The 21,360-nt window shown below is 41.0% G+C and overlaps 1 protein-coding gene across 1 annotated transcript; it reads left to right on the top strand.

The window, feature by feature from the left end:
• Window positions 1-597: 597 nt before the first annotated feature.
• rab10 (RAB10, member RAS oncogene family) lies at window positions 598-20,972 on the top strand. Its single transcript, XM_084083499.1, has 6 exons — window positions 598-1,339; window positions 7,218-7,278; window positions 11,288-11,426; window positions 17,811-17,900; window positions 19,394-19,495; window positions 19,651-20,972. The coding sequence occupies exons 1-6, from the start codon at window positions 1,213-1,215 to the stop codon at window positions 19,735-19,737; spliced, it is 606 nt and encodes a 201-aa protein (XP_083939625.1). The 5' UTR covers window positions 598-1,212; the 3' UTR covers window positions 19,738-20,972.
• The last annotated feature ends 388 nt before the right edge of the window (window positions 20,973-21,360 follow it).

The following is a 21,360-nucleotide window of genomic DNA, read 5'->3' on the forward strand; positions in this document are numbered from 1 at the left end:
CGGCCAGGGGAGCATTTGTGTTGATGGAATGTTTCAAAAAATATTCCAAATATTCCACATTTTATTTCAAGATTTTTTGAAAAAAGCAGATCTACAAGCTCACAACGTGTCGCATATGTGAGCATGAAGATCGGCTATTTCCAAAAGCCGACGCATATTGGTTCAGTTGAAAGTGCTCATGTGATCTAAGTTGCGTCTTTTGGGCTTGTTTTAATAGACCTGGTTGCTTATTTCTCTCGCGAACATTGGCAACACTGGTCACCGAGTCAAACTGGCCAACGAGCCCTGCTGCCACCAAACACACCCAGCCCCGGCCAAGATCAGCAAGAAACTGGAGGCCATGTTGGATCATAACTTAACATTTCAACACTGGAGTAATGGTTGAATCAGAGCCCACATGTCCGAAGTGGTTACGCAGTAACATTTGCCCTTTCTATATGTCAATTTAACACACGCCCCTTTACCTCTTGAGTACCTGAAAAATAACCAATCGGGTGTGTCGATTCATTTGAAAGGCAGTCACATAAGCCAATCGGAAACGGGCATTTTGACAGAAGGGGCGGGGAAAAGGGCGAGTCTGGGAAATCTAGGGTGTCGCCGTGGTGGCTCCCATTCGAAGGCGACGGCGGTCGTCTGTTTCGGCTTCTAAATCTTCTAAAGGAAAACCCCAATATCTGCGGAAAACGTCGCGACCCCAACACACTATCACACTGTCGTTTTTTCAGACTCTTCTCGGACGAGGTTGTGGCTGGAATGGGAACGACGGGGCGTGCCAAGAATTTGAATTAGATCGCTATTTAGTTTGAAGAAAGAGTGAGTCCGGGCAGAGGGGAGCCATTTTGTCCCAGTACTGTGTGTGTGGGAGAAAGAAAGCGTGGAAAAGAGGAATCACACAGGGAGGATATCCTATTGTTTTACCTTTTCTGCCGAAATCGTGGAATTTGGGAAATAACGCTACTTATTGGACACGGTTTCTTGGGCACGTCATTTAAAGCAAACTACCTTATAGCTAGCCAAGCTAATCAACAAGATCCAACAAATTCTGCCAGTCAACAGATCCATCCACCACGGCCCATCAAGGGGTTGGCTGAAAAAAAGAAAAGGAGCTGGCTTTAATAAATCTGATTAACCCCGGGCTAGATTGATTGATCTCTTATTCTTTTCTTTTTTTTTGTCTGGTGAACACAAGCTGTTTTTTGTTGTTGTTTTCCAATGGCGAAGAAGACGTACGACTTGCTGTTCAAGCTGCTTCTGATCGGAGACTCGGGCGTGGGGAAGACGTGCGTGCTGTTCCGCTTCTCTGACGACGCCTTCAACACAACGTTCATCTCCACCATAGGTAAGCGTTCACTTAATTAACCACTTAAACCCGTAGCCCCTCAGGGCTTAATACTAGTGTCTATTCTGTTATTGTGGCGAAAGCGTTCGCTGAATTAGCCGATCTACAAGCTCGCGACGCTTTGCGTTGTGAGCTTGTCGATCTGCTATTTTCTGCGAAAGCTTTCCCCACAATACGGATGGTGGGTTGTTTAAGTGGTTAAAGCACGGTGTCGCTGCCCCCCCCAACCATCCTAAAAAAGACCAGATAGTCACGTTGTTGGGCTTGTAGATCTGTTCCGTTTTGGGGCCAGCGACACCCTCCTGCGATGGAGCATTAGGTAAAAAAAAAAGAAAGAAAAAAAGTAGTAGCATCCAGAGGCCTACTAACGTTATGGAGTTATACATGAACGTCTGTTTTATCGTTGTGCTTTTTAGTCCCCCCCGTGTTAAATAGTAGTAGCAGAACAATGTTGGTAGTATTTCGAGTTTCGACATGTTTTTTTTTTTTTTTGCAGTACTACTAGTCACAAGTATAACCGGTTGTTAGGTGCTACTACTGGAATTTGCTGTCATCATGATGGCTGTCAACTAGGCTTGGATCAAGACTATCATAGATGTATTTTATCGAGTCTGACTTTTACTTTACTTTCGTATCTATACGAAAGGCAAAGTCAGACTCGATAAAATACATCTATGATAAGTCTTGATCCAAGGCTAGCTGTCAACCAAAAGTTAACGTGAAGTGTTGCCGTCAGTTAGCAGAGGAGGGCCGTGCTAACAGCAGCTAGCACGGACTGACTGCTGAAGTTCAAAGCAAGCTATCTCACAAACGGTTATAAGACCCTGTCAGACAATGCTTTGGTCATAAGACCCTGTCTTATAACCAAAGAATTGTCATTTCGGGACTTTCAACGCACTGCGCCTTTCGGAATGTGTTGCAGGGGTTTTTAATTAAGAGCCCCCCCCCCAACACACACACACACACACACACACACACACACACACACACACACACACACACACACACACACACACACACACACACACAGAGAATGTTGGCTAACGTGTGGGCTATTCCAGCTGTCAGGCTAACAAGCCAAAGACAAATCATAAACAATTCATCATGGTGGCGTCATTGGCTTTTTCCCCCCTGTCTTTCCCCTACTGTCTGCGCATGCGTGTCCAACATCAATTTGGCATGAGTCAAGTGTCAAACTATGTCGGACCCCTGCATGCATGCATGCATGCATGCAGGGGTCCGACATAGTTTGTACAGTAAGTAAGGTGAGCTTTGATGCAATGCATGCATGGCCTACTACATCAAAGCTCACCTTACTTACTGTACGCCCTTCGCTTAAGTTCAGTGAGTAGTGACAACGTAGACTTGTGTTCAGGAGGACAACAGTCAGCCCAGCTGTCTTAAGCATTCTCTTAGTTGTGTGTCACTGTGTCATTGAGTGCAAAATGTGATGTGTGTGTGTCCAACGTGGTGATGCTAATCCCATGCTTGATGCCAGAACTGAGTGGAATGCCATGCTCTGCCAAAAATAACTTCCACCAACCTTGACTTTGTTGGTCATTAAAGTGGCTCAATCCCACTTTCACTTCTTTGAGTTTTCATTTCAAGCCCAGCAGTTTGCAGCAGCTGTCTGTACTGGTAACTAAAACACAGATAACTGACTGGCAGTACTTGTAAGCACAGACTGTCATAATGGGCAATTTTGTTTATAATAACATTCAGGTTAGATTACAGTTGTTGATGTATAGCATCGGTTGTACTTTGATCCCACAAAGGTCTGCGTCACGAGTTTGAATTTACTGTTTACTTGTGACTCTTAAGTGCACTGTTTTGCTTTTACTTTGTCTTGTATCAAAATGTTTTAGAATGTGTCACAAAATAAGTCTTGGATTGGATCTGTTGGTGTACTGAGAACCACTGCCATGTTAACCACTTAAACCCTACATGGGTTACTTCAGTTGACTGGGGTCCCCCAGGGGTCTATTTGTTTCGCATTGTGATCTTGTAGATCTACTATTTTCACCAAATATTTGCCTGTTATGACATGCCCAGTATAGGGATGCTAGGGTTCATGTGGTTAATTGCATACCCTTTTGGTGTGTGACGGTACATTTTAACAGCGGGCGACTCTCGGGCGATCGCGGGGGACATCGTCCAAAAGATAAAGAAAGTCTATGAGAGCCGGCGACCGGGCGAAGTGGGCGGGGGGGCGATGAAAGATGGATTTTCTTTATCTTTTGGACGATGTCGCCCGGCATCGCCCGAGAGTCGCCTGCTGTTAAAACGTACCGTGAGTGTACAAGTTTTACTGATGACAGTTGGGGGACAGAGGATCTGAGATAAAAGTGACAGACGGTCGGACAACAGGAGGTCAGACAGACAAGTTCTTCAGCACTCAGACCATTGGTAACTTTTGGAAACTCTGGACTTTTCATTGCCCATTAAACTTTGAGTCAGCAGCCAGTGGCCACACATGGTTTTCCAACCAACCCCCTTCAAGAAATGTTCAACTCAATTTATACATTTCCCAAACTGAAACTTCATATTGAGTACCAGGATTATCTTTTCCTGGCAAAAGATGGCTGGATTGATTCAATCTTTTCCTGAGGTTTTTCTTTCCAGAGGTTATTTTGTCTACTCTGTGGTACTTGACAATATTTAATCATGAAGTTTAACTTGAAACCTTAGTCAGTGTTTCCTTCATTTGGTTCTGATGCAACACCACAGAGAGAGCATTACTTCTACCACTATTAGGAAATGGGAAATTTGACAAAGAAAACAACCAATTAATCTGAAGTCTCCTCAAATCTTAATGAACTGTACACTAGTCAATGTAATGTATAGCAAGCAACTATGTTCACCTTGAAGTATTCAGATTAGGAACAGATTCAGAATAGGAATGGCCGAAAGAATGTCTCCAAAAACTATTCCCTAAAAAACCACTACTGCAAAAACCGATCACATCCGTTTTTTAATGAATTGTTTCTTTCTGAAGTATGGAAACCCCTGTGTAATTTGAATGATATGACTTGGACTATCCTGGAACTAAGTACGAAATATTTATTTTCCACTGAAAACCATGACCTTACCAAACACTGCATCCCTTTTTTATAAAGCTAAACACGCACATTGGTTAACTTTCTGTTGTGTGAAAAAAAGGCAAGTCACGGTTTGGCACCTCCTTTCTGCTGCATTTCTTTAGTTTGCTAGTGTACCACAGTACTTAAGCCATACAGTGTATGACTGTGTATCCATATTATAAACCCGAGCGTCCCTGTTCTGGAGCGAACATTCTGGAGAAATATCAGATCTACATTGTGTTGCTACACATTGAGCTTGTGATCAGCAAGTTTCAGTTAAGAGATTTGGTGTTGAGGGGGAAAAAGCTAGAGGACCTAGTAGAGTTCTGGGGCCCCAGTCAACTAAGTATAGGGTTTAAGTGTGATGGTGCAAGTTAGCCAAATAAGATCATCTCAGAAGTACTGTTGGACAGCCAGCAAATATCGAACACAGAGAGGTTAAACTGCAACGTGTATTTTTATTGCATAATGGCAAGTGGATCAAAGACCTTATTTGCCATTCAGAGTATTGCATTTTACGGGAATGATTTGACATGTTTACTGAACTAAATACTCAAGGCAATACCAGAAGAGTAGTGCCTTCCTTGAGGAAAAAGCGGAGCCCGGGACACAGACAATCAGTACATAGAGTAATTGGTGTGAGTGCGAAATAACAGTGCGTGGGCGCATCCTCTTCATGCAACACTCATACTTTTAGAGACAGAGATGCACAGCTGCTTGTCAAAATAACCACACCGGAAACTCCCCTCACTGATACACACACCCCCCCCCCCCTCCTTTCAATCTTCTCTCTTACTCTCTCCTTCTCTTTCCTGCGTTCTCCTTCTGATGTACCTGGGGAGTCTGCAGAGCACTAAGAGAGGCATGCTTTTGTGTCCGCGTTCAGAAATCCATTCCCACGTAGCATGTTGTTATAACTTTGCATGGAAACTGGTGACTCATTTCACTGAGGAATTCCTACTCGAGGATCCATGGTCCATCAGGGATAAATGGAATGTTTGCCACAGCTGTCTTGGACGAATGGCCATTCGGTTCTTAATGGACACCCATTTTCCAGTTTCCAATCCGTACAGCTTATCACCATAAATTTGCCCCGCATAAAATGAATAGCAGCATACTGTAAAATGAAAAACACATGTTTTTTTTGCTTCTGATTGTAGATGCACCGATTCCATATCGTTTCCCTGCAGTAGTGTAGGTTACGTATTGGCCTATGCAGCGCAGACTGGAGTTCATGTCCATTTCCTTGTACTGAAAAGTATATAGGCCTAGAGCTGAGATGAGCTGTTTTGGATCACTCTGATTGAACAATAAGGATTAAGGTTCTGGTTCTTTCTTAACCACATGAACCCTTGTGAACAGAAAATAGATGAACATTTGGGAAAAAATGGCTGTGTTGTGAGCTTGTAGATCGGCTATTTTAGCTATTGACAACACGTACAACAATGTATATAGAGTTTTGAGCTACAATTCTTTTCCCCCGCTGGAGAGACATTCTTTGTGTGTGGGAGGGGAATCGAGTTGCTCACTTTTTTTTGTCACTCACTTTGTTTTTCCGATATATTCCACATAGAGGCCTCCAACACGCTATTGTAATGTGCTTTATCAGATGAGTATCTTATAAGCAGATTTTCTGCACAGCCCCCACTTCAGGTGATGTGAAACAGTTACAAACAAATACAGGTTAAATCTGTGTCCCTTGTGCTACCCCCCCCCCCCTCCCCAAATCTCCCTTTTCTCTCTCCCTCCCTCTCTCAGGGGTGTGTGTGTGTGTGTGTGTGTGTGTGTGTGTGTGTGTGTGTGTGTGTGTGTGTGTGTGTGTGTAGAACACAGTGAGTCACACTTTGGCAGCAAGTTTCTTCATTATTCTGTGGCCCTGCCCCACCTAGAACACAGCTGTTTCTCAGACTTTACTAGCTAACCTCTCTGAGAACAATCACTGACTGGACAATTTCAACAGACGGCTCACAAGTTAGGAAGAGATCAAGACCACTATTCATTTTGAACAATGACAGTTGGTTATAATTCAATTATCCCTCTAAATTGCCCTTTTGTTACATTAGGTCTTGAGAAGACTTCAGATTGCATCATGGTAATGGAATCATTCAACTTAAAGGTTATGTGTAATTTTGTGGTGTAATAAATGTAAATGGTCAATGTTGCCTTTTAGAAAGTGCTAAAGGTGCTAAATCCTTTTTGTGAATATATTATTGTTCACTGGCACTAATACAAAATTGCAACTTAATTTTGTATTAGTCAAAACCTTGCCCATGTACTTCGCCTTTAGGTAGCTTGGTTGACCCAACCACTCTTATGTGGCAGACAGTAATTCTGAACGAACATGCTGGTCAGTGCTGCCTGCGGATAGGCCGAGGGCCTGGCCATGACACTGCAGAATCAGGAAGAGATAATGCCATTGTATCCCTGATGGAAACACTTGTCACTCACTTTCCATTTGCCCCTCTCTCTGTCTCTGAATATCTGTCACTGCCTGTTTTTCAATCCACATCTCACATTCTATCTCTTTATCTCTCTCTGGGTGTCTCTCTGTCTTTCCTCTGGGACTTAGTCTTCATCTCTTCCTTATACCGTTGGTACCACTCTAAATATCTACTGCTCTAATGCAGTCTTCATCCCTCTTATGGTGTGTGTTATTGACCCCCCCCCCCCTCATGTCAGTGATGTCAGAGTCCCATGTATGACAATGTATGTTAATCAGTGTGGAGAGCAGATGCACTCTGACACCAATGTTGAATGAGGCTCAGGCTGATTCAGTTTTCTTGTGTTTTGTTTTACAGGAATAGACTTCAAGATCAAAACCGTTGAATTGCAGGGAAAGAAGATCAAATTACAGATATGGTGAGTCAACCATTGTTCTGAGGCGTGGCTTTAATTTCTTTGTGTACAATCCATATCGCTGAGAGTGGTTAAGGTTTGAGTGGCATGTGCAAACAATGAACTATCATTGATATTAACACTATGACAATATATATATATATATATATTCTTTCTTTTCATTGCGACGGCCCCAATATCAGCATTTTAAAACACATTTCTATAATACATGCAATTGGTGTGTTGGCGTGACCTGTTTTACATGACATTTTAAATCTTGAGTTACATTAACACTCCAGATTACACTGTATAGTTTCATCTTCTTTAGGTTGTATTTCCCGGTCCTTAGACATGCACACAATGCATCGCAATCATTTGTGTGACATATGTTTAGTGATTTTAAAAGCAGGTCATGTACAGTACGTACCTGGACTGGTTCCGGTCTGTGCAAATGTAGCTTTGGGTATAAGGATTTTGAGTATTTAATGACTAGAGACTATCGATGCATGCAATCTATAAAATGTACAAAATGGAGTCAATATTGTGTGGTGTTGAAGTGGAAGACAATAGTATAACATAGTTTGCACAATGTCTGTATTAATTCAGCCATTTATAACTCTTAAGTATACAAATGGGGTCCATATGGAATGGATTGCATATATATATATAGCTTTTTTTCTTTTTTTTCTTCTTTTTGAGTGGTGCCAACCACTCCTACATTTGACTTTGTCCGCGTGTCCGTATGTATGTCCGTCCGCATGTCCGTACGTCCGTCTGTATGTCCGTCCGTATGATTGGTCAAGCTTCACGTGACAACATATTGTTGCTGATTGCAACACAAGGATGCAACCAATTACACTTTCAAAGGCACCACTCTCTTCACACTGGGTGTGATTTCTTTTTAAAGGAGTATAATGAATTGTAAAGCGCTGTCATGTAAAAAGCGCCAGCGGTTTAGAATGCTGCATCAGTGATATTTGAGTAATTATTACTGGCTGACATTAACCAAAGTTATGCTTCTTCTCATAAAGAAACTGTTGATGTGAAAGCTGTATCCTTATGCCTAAGCCTAATTTATGCTTTGTCGTACAATGGTGAATTCACCAGTATGAACATTTTAAAGAGCTATTATGACAAATTCACAGTTGGAGATAAAACAAATCATTGTGTCTTTCAGTGCAAATAGAAATAATTGCCCTTTGTTCTGTTGTGTCCCCTTTAAGCTATTCCGAAGTCTGATATCAGTGAATAGACGTAGAGGTTTGTGTAAGGAAGTTTTAAGAAAATGTATTTAGAATGTTGATGTTTGGTCCACAGACGTTGTGATAACACTTCCAACGGCATGATTATTGCCCAGGTCTACTTATAAACCAGGTGACGGATGCAGTCTGGATGCTCAGTTTGAACCAATCATATAATGCACCAGTGCACCCAGCGTGTATGCGACTATAATGCCTAATTTAGGCTCCATCGTATGACGTGTCGCACATCGACAATTGCAGATCTACAAGCTCACAATGAGTCAAATTAGTGACACATTGTGAGCTTGTACATTGGGTATTTTTGTCGTACAATGCAGTACAAGTCAGGCTTAAGGGGGAAAATAAAAGCATGTCCAGCAAGAAAGAGACAACTAATTTAATCTATTTTCCCCTGTATTTCCTATAGCTGTTTTATGAATTCCTGCACTCACTTGTACGTCACTGGCAGCTAGGGATGTGCGCAGTGATTCATTTAACTGACATTTAAACAATTTTATTGAAAACATAGATTTGATTCATCTCAAATTAAGGGAACACCCTGACCCAAAAAATAGCCAATACTGAGCATATTTTGCTCAGTATTGAGGCGGATAAGGCCAAATCTCAGGAAAACAATATCGGAATGTATAAAATGAAATCCCATTTAAAAACATAATATTTAATTAACAGAATCTGATTTTAAATGTACTGTAGGAAAGTAGGTCAAATTAAGTGAGTGCATAATGTATGGCAGAAATTGAATGGCAGCACATTTCTTTTATAAACTCTAAATGCTTGTGGCTGCCCTACAGATTCTTTCAATGCTTGTGGCTGTCTTACAGATTCATTCATTTCAGATAATGCTTGTGGCTGTCCTACAGATTAATTCATTTCGGATAAACATCATGTTTTTGTGTTTTGTTTAAGGTTTCTGTATTGGTATTTTCCAATTCACTTACAGGTCATTAAGACAAAAGCATACAAAAACAGTGTATGTTACCCCTCCCAACCCCCAAAGTTCCCACTCCGAAAGAGCCACAACCCTGGCATCTTGTTGTACCATTAACAAAAAAAAAAGACAATGCAAACAAATAAGACAGACAATGTAAAACAAGGATAAAAAAAAATCAAAGAAGTTAAGTATACACAGTAGAAAATGTATCATTAAATAAAAAAATAAAATACACAACAAATAATAATGCAAAAACAAATACAGTGGGGTCATTAATGTCAGCAGCATTCATCCTCTCTATACATGTTAAAGGTTGCCAGATGGTGTAAAATTTCAGAGCACACCCCCTTGTGGAGTAACACATTTTCTCCAAAATCAAGTGATGCATAATATCAGTGGCAGGCAGCAAGAAGGTAACGCAGGTTTGTGTTTGGCTACCTTTAGCGTTACACTCACATTGGACGCCCATGTCCAAGTGTTACAAGTGTTGTATTGGATGTGATTTCTCATCGCGCCAGTTGAAATCTTTTGTCAGTTTCACTGGACGCAACCTACATGCAACGTATATGCAATAGAATTGAGTAAATATTTAGTAGGGGCAGCACTGTTTAACCGTTAGTCGAATAACCGCTCGCATTGTTAGTGGCAGCATCAGCAGTGTTATGGGTTTCACACAGATTGGTGGGTTTCAGTATCTTTTGAGTGCACAACAAACACATAGAGCCATGTAGAGAGTCTGAACTCATTTAGACATCTTCACCTGGAGACGATACAAAAGTATTGTACATTACAACCTACAGAAGCCATAAAAAGCACAGGGAAGCTTCCTGGCAGAGAAAATCATCTCCTTTTACATGCATCGGCATGGGTGAAAACTGAAATGTAAACCAATGTCCTTCAAAGATGGCTCTGTTTGACCTTGAGCTGTGGTTGCACTTGTTAATTCAATGTCATTTTGAAATATGCTCTTATGACTACACCCGGACAGCAACACATCTGTTTGTTTTATTCAGTGTCCACCTCATGTTTTTAGCTCATGCTCATCCTCCCCATCTCATCTCATTGCGCATTATGATTGGACTGCATCCAGATGAGATGGAATTCGATCACAATGTGAGCATGCCCACACAGAGATGTGGCCTGGCTCCCCGGATCACCATTCCAGTGAAACCCAAAGCCAGGAGCAGCCAGTTTCATGCGTCCTGATGTGTTGAGATTAGAACATGTGCAATGTAACCACATGGCAAAAATAGCAGATCTACAAGCTCACAACGTCCGTTGTGAGCTTGTAGATTTGTTATTTTCAGCAAAGATACTAAGTGTATATTGAAAATAGCAGGGGGGCCTTGTATAGAACCCTGGGGCACTCCGGTCAAGACGTTTAGTATTTAAGTGGTTCTTGTGCTTGTAGGCTTCTGTCTCCTTCAGTACTGAGGGATGGATGTTGACAGTGTTGTCCAATAATGTGAAAATGTCATGACAGAGGTGTATGTTGATACAGACATGCAGCTGACATTGTTAGCCTGCGGTGACCCCTTCCATTTTAATATGGGTTTGCTCAGAGGTGCTGGTCAAATAGCATTTTCTTTTTTCCAATCCTCACAACTGAATTTCTTATATTTGATAAATGTAAAGAAAAGTAAACATTTGGTTCCTTGCTCTTTCTTTCCATCTCCACCCTTCTTACCTTTCCTGAAAACTTCAAATGATTGCTTGTACGAGCTTGTGAGAATCAGAATCAACACAGGTTTAGATGTGTTAAGAAGTGTGATTTTATTTTTTCTTCGAACAAGTGTAGTAATTACCATCATGGTCTGTCTTTCATTTTGTTTGTGTGCAGGGACACAGCGGGACAGGAGAGGTTCCATACCATCACCACCTCCTACTACAGAGGAGCCATGGGCATCATGCTGGTCTACGACATAACCAACGGCAAGAGCTTTGAAAACATCAGCAAATGGCTGCGCAACATTGACGAGGTGAGGGTCATAACCACTTCAACCCTGGCATCCCAATTGTGTGCATGTGATGTGATTATAGGTGGGGGTAAAAGCGTGTCACAGAGCGATGCGTTGTGAACTTGTAGAAATGAATTAATTTGGAACATTTTAGTGCTTTTTCTTTCTCTGCGGGACGCGGCCCTGCAACCGCAATGCCTGTAAAGTACAACGCCAATTTGTCCCTTTTTTGGGGGACACGGGGACATCTGTGACAACAAAGAATACCACCTCCAACCGCATTTTCCAGAGGTAGATTTAACATACAGTAGTATGACAAGAAGTGGGAAACCTTCACTCATTTGATTTATGAAGACCCTAGTTTTGACTATTAGTGTACACAAATTAAACACGATTTTAACAAGTCTTATTGTTGTCGTGTCAAATGGCCACTTGGGCAAAATCAGATGGAGAAATTTTATTGTTTTGCCTGAAAGAGTCTTATTTTTTTGGTCTACGTTTAGGATGCAGGGTTGCAGGCAGTACCCTGCCTGACAGCATCATCCCAACTACATTAGTCATGGAATAATCTCATTAGTGTACGCTACAACTCTGGACCATGCACTTAAACCCTCCCGAATTTGTGCCTCACATTAAACTATGGGATGTGTTTACTTCCTGAGAAACTGTAAGGAAGATGTGAACCCCGTCATGTTCTTTCCTTCATATCATTTTTGGAGAGAATTCAGCTGGAGTCCATTGAGACGAGGGCCCCCCCATAATTAGTCAGTTCTATCCCTTCCTGAAAGCCACTGCTATTTAAAAAAAAATCTATTTTACCACCAATGATGTTCTAAAAATCCAGTGTTCTTGTAAAATGTACCAAAGGTGTAGGCTCTTCTGTTAGATGTAAACGTAAAGGGCTGTTTAACCATAAGCACTTGTTGATCCTGCTCCTAATCTCACCCAACAGTCCAAATCATCTCACGCTATCGCTCACTATTTGTGTTAAGTTGATGGCTTGAATTTACCAACTCACCAATGCATCAGATGCACTGTCGCTGTATATAAAGCTCAGCGAATTGTTATTCATTCTTTCTTATCCATTTCCCCACGATCCCTCACAATACTATCAAGAGTTGTATACAAGCAGCATGGCAGCAACAACAATGAGGAAGTTCAAATAAACTGCGCAACTCATCACTCAGAATTGTTGTGCCGAGCGCCTCAGACCAGGCTGGAATTGGCAAATTGTTTCATGGGGATCTCTACTTAATTCATTGGAATTGTGAGAGGTGCTGCTTTCAAGGAATGCAGCCAACCGGGCTTGTCAATCCAGTGTAGTGATATATGGGAGTGTGGAGCAGGTGCTTCTTACTGAATTACATTAGAGTGAACTTAATTATGCTTAAGTCCACAGTTAATCAGTTCCATTGTATACATTTAGAGGCTCCAACGGCATAGCTGGGATAGGTTATTGTAACCACGGTGGGCAAGACCAAGCCTGTTCAGTGTCTAAATGGAAGTACTGGAATTTAGTGTAAGTACCGCCCAAGGAAGTTACGCTGAGGCTTCACAGAGCTAGGTTGTAACCATGAGAAAAATAACGTTGGTCAGAATAAAAGGTGTGCTATCAGTGACAGGTGTCAGATGAAAGGACGCACGCACAGATATCAAATGAATTAAAAGAAACTGCCAAGTTGAGATTCATTTGATTTTAATTGTATTAGTTTGTTGTGTTGGCTGCTGGACATTCATTTCCAATATGTAAAAATGTTGTTTGATGACACATTACCTAAATGGATTTGTATTTGTTTTTTGTTGCTTTTTTAAGACCGGGAGAGTGTAGTGCTACATGAAGCTGAGGGCAAAGAGGGGGGATGACATGCAACACAAGTCTCAGACCGGAATCAAACTGGGGACACTGCAATTATGTGGTCAATGTGCTATAGTGTTATCTACTAGTGCTCCCCATTGTGCATACTCAATCATGATTGCCTGGCATTATTGTCAGTTAACCGCTCACCATTGCTGTAGGCCACATCATCGATCTGAATTCTTACGCATACTAAAAATATATTAATGTTTATTTAAGCTAAAATGATCTGCAACCAATCAAAAAAAATAAATCAATATAACTTTGTGTGTGAGAAGGATGTGGCTATTGTCATCTGACTAACTCAGCTGGTAGTCATTACTCTGGCTTCTCTCATGTGCTGAAGTAGTAATAAAATATTTATTCCAAGGTTAACAAAGATGGAGCCAGCCCGGCAATAGCGTATTGCCGCAAAATATGAACAAACGCTACTTGCATGTCAGTTGTTGGTAAATGGCCATGGTAAGCGGAATAATCATAATAATCGGTTATCAAAAAAGAATGCACTCTGTCTGCACTTAAGCCTACACATTATGCAATATTTCATGTTGACTGCATGACTCATGGTATAGATATGAGACACTTAAAAGTCAGTGACATGTTTTAATGGAGACTCATGCTTAATTTACATTACGTCGTACAATGATGTCGTCGCTTGCCGAAAATGTTTTACACGATTGTACGACAAAAGTATAAATCCCAATTTGGTAGATAGAGGACTGAGCAATGTGTGAGTGAGCATCTGCCTGCCTCTGTGTCATCCTATAACAGGCATAAGGTCATAAGGGCAGAGGAATGTAGGCTAATGAATGCAGTCTGCAATGAAATCAGCCACAGTTCTGCCAGCAGGGACAATATTTCATAATGATGACATTGCAGAATGACTGCTGGTTATAGGGGAATATTTTGCTGTCTAACTAATAGCCCACTCCAGTGCTTTGACTTTGACTAAAATGCAATGTTGTCTATGAATCTGCCTCTAGCACATGTCATCTGCGCTCACTGCCCCCTCTTTTATTTGAAAACAGTCATATTCATCCCCCTCTTTTATTTGAAAACAGTAATATTCATCACAGAAAACAATGCAAGAAATATGTTATTAGATTATTGTACACTATTGCTTGAACCTCATGTCTTGTGTTAATGCTTTCTGTTCGCCAAGATGAGGCTGCTGTGGAAGATGTATTTCTGTCGTTTGTGGGGCACGTTTGACGGTGCAGCAGTGGCTATGTGGAAACCTAATACGCTACTTTTGGAAAGTAACACTTAAGTTTTAAAAATTGTGTTGGATTTGACTGGATTTACTGTTTTCATTGGTAGCAACAATTTAGGAGCATGCACCAATATGTAAGGAGCACTAGCAATAAGTATTTATTTCAGTGAGACTGAGGCATTGAGGAGGACCCCATAAATACTGAGTTGTTTTGTTCTTTCAATTTGGTAGCCCATTTGTTAAATATAATTGGAGGTTCTCAATTCTAAATTAATTTAGGTAAATATAGAAACAATATTAGAAATACTATAAATAATATTACCAAGTTTATGTCCACAGCATAATGTAGGCAATGGTAGAATAAAGGTTATGCAAACAAAGAATAAACAATAATGGAATAAACCGCATGCTTCTGTAGAAACTTTATGAGAAAAGAGGTTGAACTTTGGGCTGCAACCATTGGTGTAGTAGTTATACATTGTAGGGATGCACCGAATGGGAAATTCTTGGCCGAAACCGAATGCCGAAAATAGAAAACAGTTGGCCGAAAACCGAATACCGAAAGGCCGAATATGATAAATATATATAATTTATTTATTTGTTTACCAATGTTGATCAGCTACCTGATTATGGCAAAATACATGATTATGGCAAAACTTAAATAATAATCACTATTATGGGTCCATAAAACATTTATTAAGCACTTTTGAATGCATACATTAATTCTAGACTGACTGCTGAAAGATTGTAAAATGTAAACATTTACTGTATATAATTATATAATAAGATTATTCCAGATTTTATTCCAAGATTTTTTGAAAATAGCATTGTTTCGGTGTCTTTCGGTGATATCGGCCGATATGTTTCGGTTTCTTTCGGCCGATATGTTTCGGTGTCTTTCGGTGATATTTTTTCGGCCTATAAACCCTTTCGGCCGAAAGCCGAAAATGCATTTTTTAACCATTATCGGCCGATATGTTTCGGTGGCCGAATATTCGGTGCATCCCTAATACATTGTTACACTGGCCATTGCATGTAGCAACTCAGGATTCATTTATGTGCACAACAGTGAAGTTGCGTATTGTCATGAATAAAAAGAAATCAGGATGCATATTAATTCTGAATCTTTGAATCAATACTCGATTGTCACACTAGCAATCAACTAGCCTCTCAGCAATCGTCTCGTGTCGTTTAACTTGAGGGGATTTTTTACTCTTAAGCCGTCTTCACACTGCAGACCTGAGTTAAAATGCTGTAGCTGTCTCAGGGTAGATTTAAAGATCATCAGTTTCCACAGATGTTCTTTATCCACCTTTTACCCGGTGTGAACAGCTTTACACTGCAGAAAAGCATCTGTGAGATTTTGTGGTTCAAATTTCCATCTTGTTCAGTATCATTGGTTTTCTTGTTTATGCTTGTGACATTGTTGACACCAAGTGGTTTGAATAGGTTTTCTTTAAACCTCATCATTAGCCGTTATGTATTTGTGCAAATAAAACCATTTCTGTCTCTCCCTTCAACTTGCCAGCATCTGTTTGTGTGCAAGCAAGCTACTAAAATCATATGGGAGTATCTGGGTAAAATAGTACTAATACAAAAATGACAGATCAATATTTTCGGCTGATGCCAGATTTGAGTCCAAGACCACCGATAACTGATGTTTTAACCGATAAGTTTCCAAATCAATTTGATAAACTTAGATTTGTATTCAAGTTTAAATAAAAAGCTATGACCTGGCCTTTTTTCAGTGAGCCTGAGGCATTGAGGAGGACCCCATAAATACCTGGCGGGGATATGCGCTCCATGCTTAGTGGGGGATAAGCTTGTATACGGCAGCACAACGGGTGAACACAATTAACTTCAACGAGGGAATTTGCAATTGTGTGCACCAAAAACGGGCTCAAACGATGTCAAACTGTCATGGTTCTAGCTGCTGAAATAAACTTCCCATTTGGATCATTGTTGACAAACAAACAGAACATAGATTGTTTGCAAACTGATTATTTCTTGTCTGGCAGTGAACTGCCACTGACAATCAATGAGACGACTTCTACGCAGTTCACTTGTTCTACCCAGTAGAGGTATACATATTATGTATACCTCTACTGGGTAGTTCTGGTAAAATGGCAGTTTCAACTAAAGACAAGTGTAAGGTAAATGAATGATGATTAATTATAAAAAACATGGGGCCACATTGGTGGCAAAACTACCGATGTCGTCATCGGTCAGACTCTAATTTTCGGTTACTTCTCTCAATAAAGAGGAGTGAGGGAGGCTCCTTGGTTGAAACATCATGAATGAATGCCAAGAAGAGTTTTGCCCATCTCCCGCCCCCCACTGAATGCTTGGAGTGGTTACCATGGTTTTTGCCCAAGCAATTCTTAAGCTTTACTTTACACAGAACCAACACAGTCAGCGCCATCTTTTCTCCTCTGTGGTGATGTGGGTCAGACCTGGCTTGATTTAACCCAGCTTTTTCTCTTACTTGACATCTTTACACTGGCATTGGAACCAGTTCTGCTCTGCCTATAAACAGGGATTGATGATTTAGACAGCTTTAGTCTTGTTACCAGACATGCTGCAACCAATACTCCAGAAAATGTCTAGATTTTTGGGGGACAAACAAAAACTAAGTGGGCTGGCACTCCGAATTGCGGTTATTCCTGTGCGTATTGCTCAAACCTATATTGCACAATGTATATAAGGTATCTGCACACATGGTGAAGCTGTGTTGCATATTTAGTTTCTCTAATGTTGTTGTTGCTATTGCTGTGATTGTGTGGATGTACTGTATATTCAAGGTATCTGTTTACTAACGTACATGGTTGTGCAATGCACATTCTCTTCTATTGTTATGCTTATGTTACTATTAGTACTATAGTAATTCTTGACGAGGCATTTTCTTATCGCCATTATTATGTTGCACCTCACATGTCCCTGCTTGTGCCTGTATGAGTAGTAGTGACAAATAAACCACCTTGATTCTTGACAATATCTATAATGAACGTTCTCTCCACAAATTCTTAAAGACAAATCCCACATAGCTTTGGCAGACACACTCTCCCCTCATCTAAACACACCCACTACACGGCTAAAGTTCTCTACATCAATCCCAAAGAATTAATCTATTGCAGTGGTTCTCAAACATTGTCATGTCAAGGACCCCCACATTGATATGTATTTGGCTGTGGACCCCCATTTAAAAGATTGTGTACCAGGGATGCCCATAAAAGATTTTTCAAAAATGGCCCCCTCGAGGACCCCTGGGGTCCACGGATCCCACTTTGAGAACCAGTGATCTAATGAATCCACTTCTTTATTTGTTTCTTTTCTACAGCATGCGAATGAGGACGTTGAGCGAATGCTGCTAGGCAACAAGTGTGACATGGAGGACAAGAGGGTCGTACCAAAAGCCAAGGGGGAGCAGGTGAGTTGGTGCACTCTGGTTCAGCTCTATAGGCGGCGTTTGGGCACTGAGGCCCTGCCACATGTTGATTAACTGACATGTTGCTACTGCTTTGGAGCTGTGTGTTCATTGCAGGCTAGCTTCCTCATGGGAAGAGTACCACCAATATCCCAATAGGACAACAGGAGCTTCCAATGTCAAGTCAGGACCTGTATTTTGACAGGGCAACATCTGAAATGAAGCGATTTTTACGTAAGCCCGTTCTTGGACATGAGAAGTTAGCTAAAGAACACAATTAAAGAGTGCATGACATATGGATTTCACTCGGGTCTCAGAACATTTCTTAAGAACTGTTCTTAAGAACACTGCGTGTCATAATACTGTGAAGTTGTTTGAGTTCCAGCCTCAAGAGTTCAAGCATTGAACCTGCAAAGGCAGTAACAGGAGCATTTTTATAATGCATGCACACATAAATGTTTTATATTTTTGAATGAAGACGGTTCCTCTAAAGGGACATAACAGCCACAGCCTTGAGGTTAAGAAATGGGTTTATAACGGCTGGGAAGATCGAAGTGGGGAGAGAAGTACATGTAACCCCCACCCCCAAGTATACGCTGTCGGAAGTGCGGTTATGCAAGTTAACTTGCAGCTGTTCATCGTCTAGAGGTAGCCGACTGTGATTATAGTGAAATGACTTCCATCTGAATGATGTCTCACTAATAGTAGTCATTAAGCACCTTCAAACGTTTTGGGCATGTCTTCATAGGCCAAGAATTTCACAAAATATCAAGAAAATTGCAATATTGACAATATTTACTGGCAAAATGTCATGTTTTCCCTGAACAGCTTTATTTGATGAAATTCTGCAATGTAGATTCCTGTCCTATAACTTCATTAACTGAAATCAGACGTGTGAATAATCTGCAAGCTCGCAACACGTCACAACGCTTTATGATCTTGTAGATCGGTTATGTTCACTATTTGACAAAGTATATAGCGCTTAAGTGTATTGTGCAGCATATGGAAAAATAATCCACTCAATTCGTCTTTGTCTCTTTCTCTGTCGCTTCCCGTATAACCTGTTATTCACAAGTCTGATTTCAGTGAATGAAGGTATCGAGCAGGAATCTACAAAATTTCAGCAAATAAAGCAGTTTAGGGATAAAGTGAGATTTTGCCAGTAAATATTGTGGTAACACTTAAAAGTTGTGTGCTCTATGTTCCACATTAGCTGGGCATGTGTCATGTTCGGTCCCATTATAAAAGCTATTCCATAAGTACACAACGGGTGACCACTGACCAGTCAGGCTGCAGATACATTAACCTCATCTACATATCTGCTTACTCATCCCCACACACAAACACATTTCCAAAGGATCTGGCAGAGAGTGCGAGAGAGCCCACAGATACCTGATCCTCTGCTTCACATAGAAGATCAGGCCACTTTATTTTTGGCCGGGACAACCCCCTCTAACATTTCCTCATGTCTTCTTCTTCTCTCTCCCCCTTGGCAGATTGCAAGGGAGCACGGCATTAGGTTTTTTGAGACGAGCGCCAAGGCCAACATCAACATTGAGAAGGCTTTCCTCACGTTAGCTGAAGACATCCTCAGAAAGGTACGTGTTTGTTTTCTTTCACTGCTAAACGTGCAGCTGTGAAAGGTGAATCGTGTGTGTGGTATAAATGGAAATGAACTAAATGTGTGTGTAATTTGACTGCTATCATCGGAAAGATGTGGTGATCTAGGATTTTGTGTCTTATCTCTTGACAGACGCCTGTAAAAGAACCCAACAGTGAAAACGTTGACATCAGCAGCGGGGGTGGAGTCACGGGCTGGAAGAGCAAGTGTTGCAGTTGAACAACTCACCTCTGTCTCACTCACGCACTCACACACACACAGACACACACACACACACACACACACAAGTACACACAGATACACAGGCACGCACATGCATACACTCTTTCTTTCTCTGTCCCTAACGACTAATTCTAACTCTCTTGCCCCCTAACCTGTATCATGAGATTTCTTGCACACTGACACATGGGCCCAATTTATGCTCAGTCTTACAACAGTATTGCGTGACAAAAACGGCAGATCTACAAGCTCACAACCCATCACAAACGTGTAGATTTTAGCTATTTACGGTATGTGACACTGTTGTACGACAACGTATAAATCTGGCTTTAATCTCTGTCTTTCTTTCAAAGTAAATAATGAACCACTTCACTCGTCTAACAACCCCCCAACACACGCACTCACTCACACACATGTTCGTCCACTCTCCACTGCTTTCTGATCATGATTTTTATTTCCGATAAAAAGAGAAATCTTGTCATGTTTCTTGTCATTTGTTTTAAAGATTGCTAAAAACAAAAAAGAGAGTGTGAAAAGACAAGCTCACAATTTTTAATCTTTTCCTTTGCCTGAGCTCACCTTGGTTGGACCGCCCCAACCCTCACTTTCAGCCAGAGGAAAATGACAAAAAGAAAAAACAAAATAAAAAAGATTAAAATGAAACAAAAAGACAAATGTAGGATTAACATTTTGTATACTAGTGGGGTTTCTGTTGTCTAACCGTATTTGGTCATTTACAATTTGTAACCAAGTGACGGAGGCGTGGCTAGCTCCTTTTGTATGTGGGGTTTATTTTGTCCTGTGCCTTATATGGAAGACAGGGGGCGGGGCTGTGTGGAGGGCGGAGCCATATCCACCCAATGAAATTACAATTTAATCTGTTAGTTCTGGCTCCTCCCTGTGAAGCGGAACTGAAGCAGAAGCGTTTGAATTTCTCCTCCAGCCAAGAGAACGGCATTATTATATGTCTTGTTTATTGTTGTTTTTATTTTATTTTTTTCTCTGTATGATTTATTTTACATATTTGATTTCTCCCCTCTCCCCCTCTTTTGGGTTGTTGTTTTTTTGTTTTCCTGCATGCAGATTTCTTTGGGTTGGAAACGTTTCTGTAGCGTTTCTGTAACGTTGTGTAACGTTTGCCACTGGGTAACTGTGGGCGGGAGGTTCAAAAGTTCTCTTTGGAAATTCAAACAATTTTGCAGATCCATTAAAAAAAATAAGCTTGTTTAAGTTAACTTGTTTGTCCTCAATGCTGTCTCATGTGTAGTGTTGTATTTCAATGTGTATCAGATGACAGATAAGTGCAAATCTACTGATGGCTTTACCATTTCCAGTGCCTCTTATGGGTTCATGAGATGTGGGAACTGGGAAGTTTCTGATTAAGTGGATAGGACAGTTCTGTCATGAGATGCTGAACTGGTGGGTGGGACATGTGACCTCCATTCAGGCTAGAGTGTCTAGTTACTGTTTTGTCCTCATGCATCCTTAGAATTCAGAAATTTCCCATTGAACCCATCATGTTAGGCTCCACAGAGTTATGGACTTTGGCTCATATTTACTTGACATCTCTTGTTTTTTACTTGGCTCCTTTAGATTTGAATGTTGAGCTCTTTAGAGGCCTGC

Source organism: Gymnoscopelus microlampas (genome assembly GCF_963454915.1).
Source record: "Gymnoscopelus microlampas genome assembly, chromosome: 16".
Classification (NCBI taxonomy): domain Eukaryota; kingdom Metazoa; phylum Chordata; class Actinopteri; order Myctophiformes; family Myctophidae; genus Gymnoscopelus; species Gymnoscopelus microlampas.

What these genes read in the sequence shown, in the direction of transcription:
- rab10 (XM_084083499.1), top strand. Translation starts at nt 1,213, where the DNA reads ATGGCGAAGAAGACGTACGACTTGCTGTTCAAGCTGCTTCTGATCGGA. An exon ending in AACGTTCATCTCCACCATAG is followed by an intron (nt 1,340 to 7,217) that starts GTAAGCGTTCAC and finishes TTTGTTTTACAG; the next exon opens with GAATAGACTTCAAGATCAAA. An exon ending in AAGATCAAATTACAGATATG is followed by an intron (nt 7,279 to 11,287) that starts GTGAGTCAACCA and finishes GTTTGTGTGCAG; the next exon opens with GGACACAGCGGGACAGGAGA.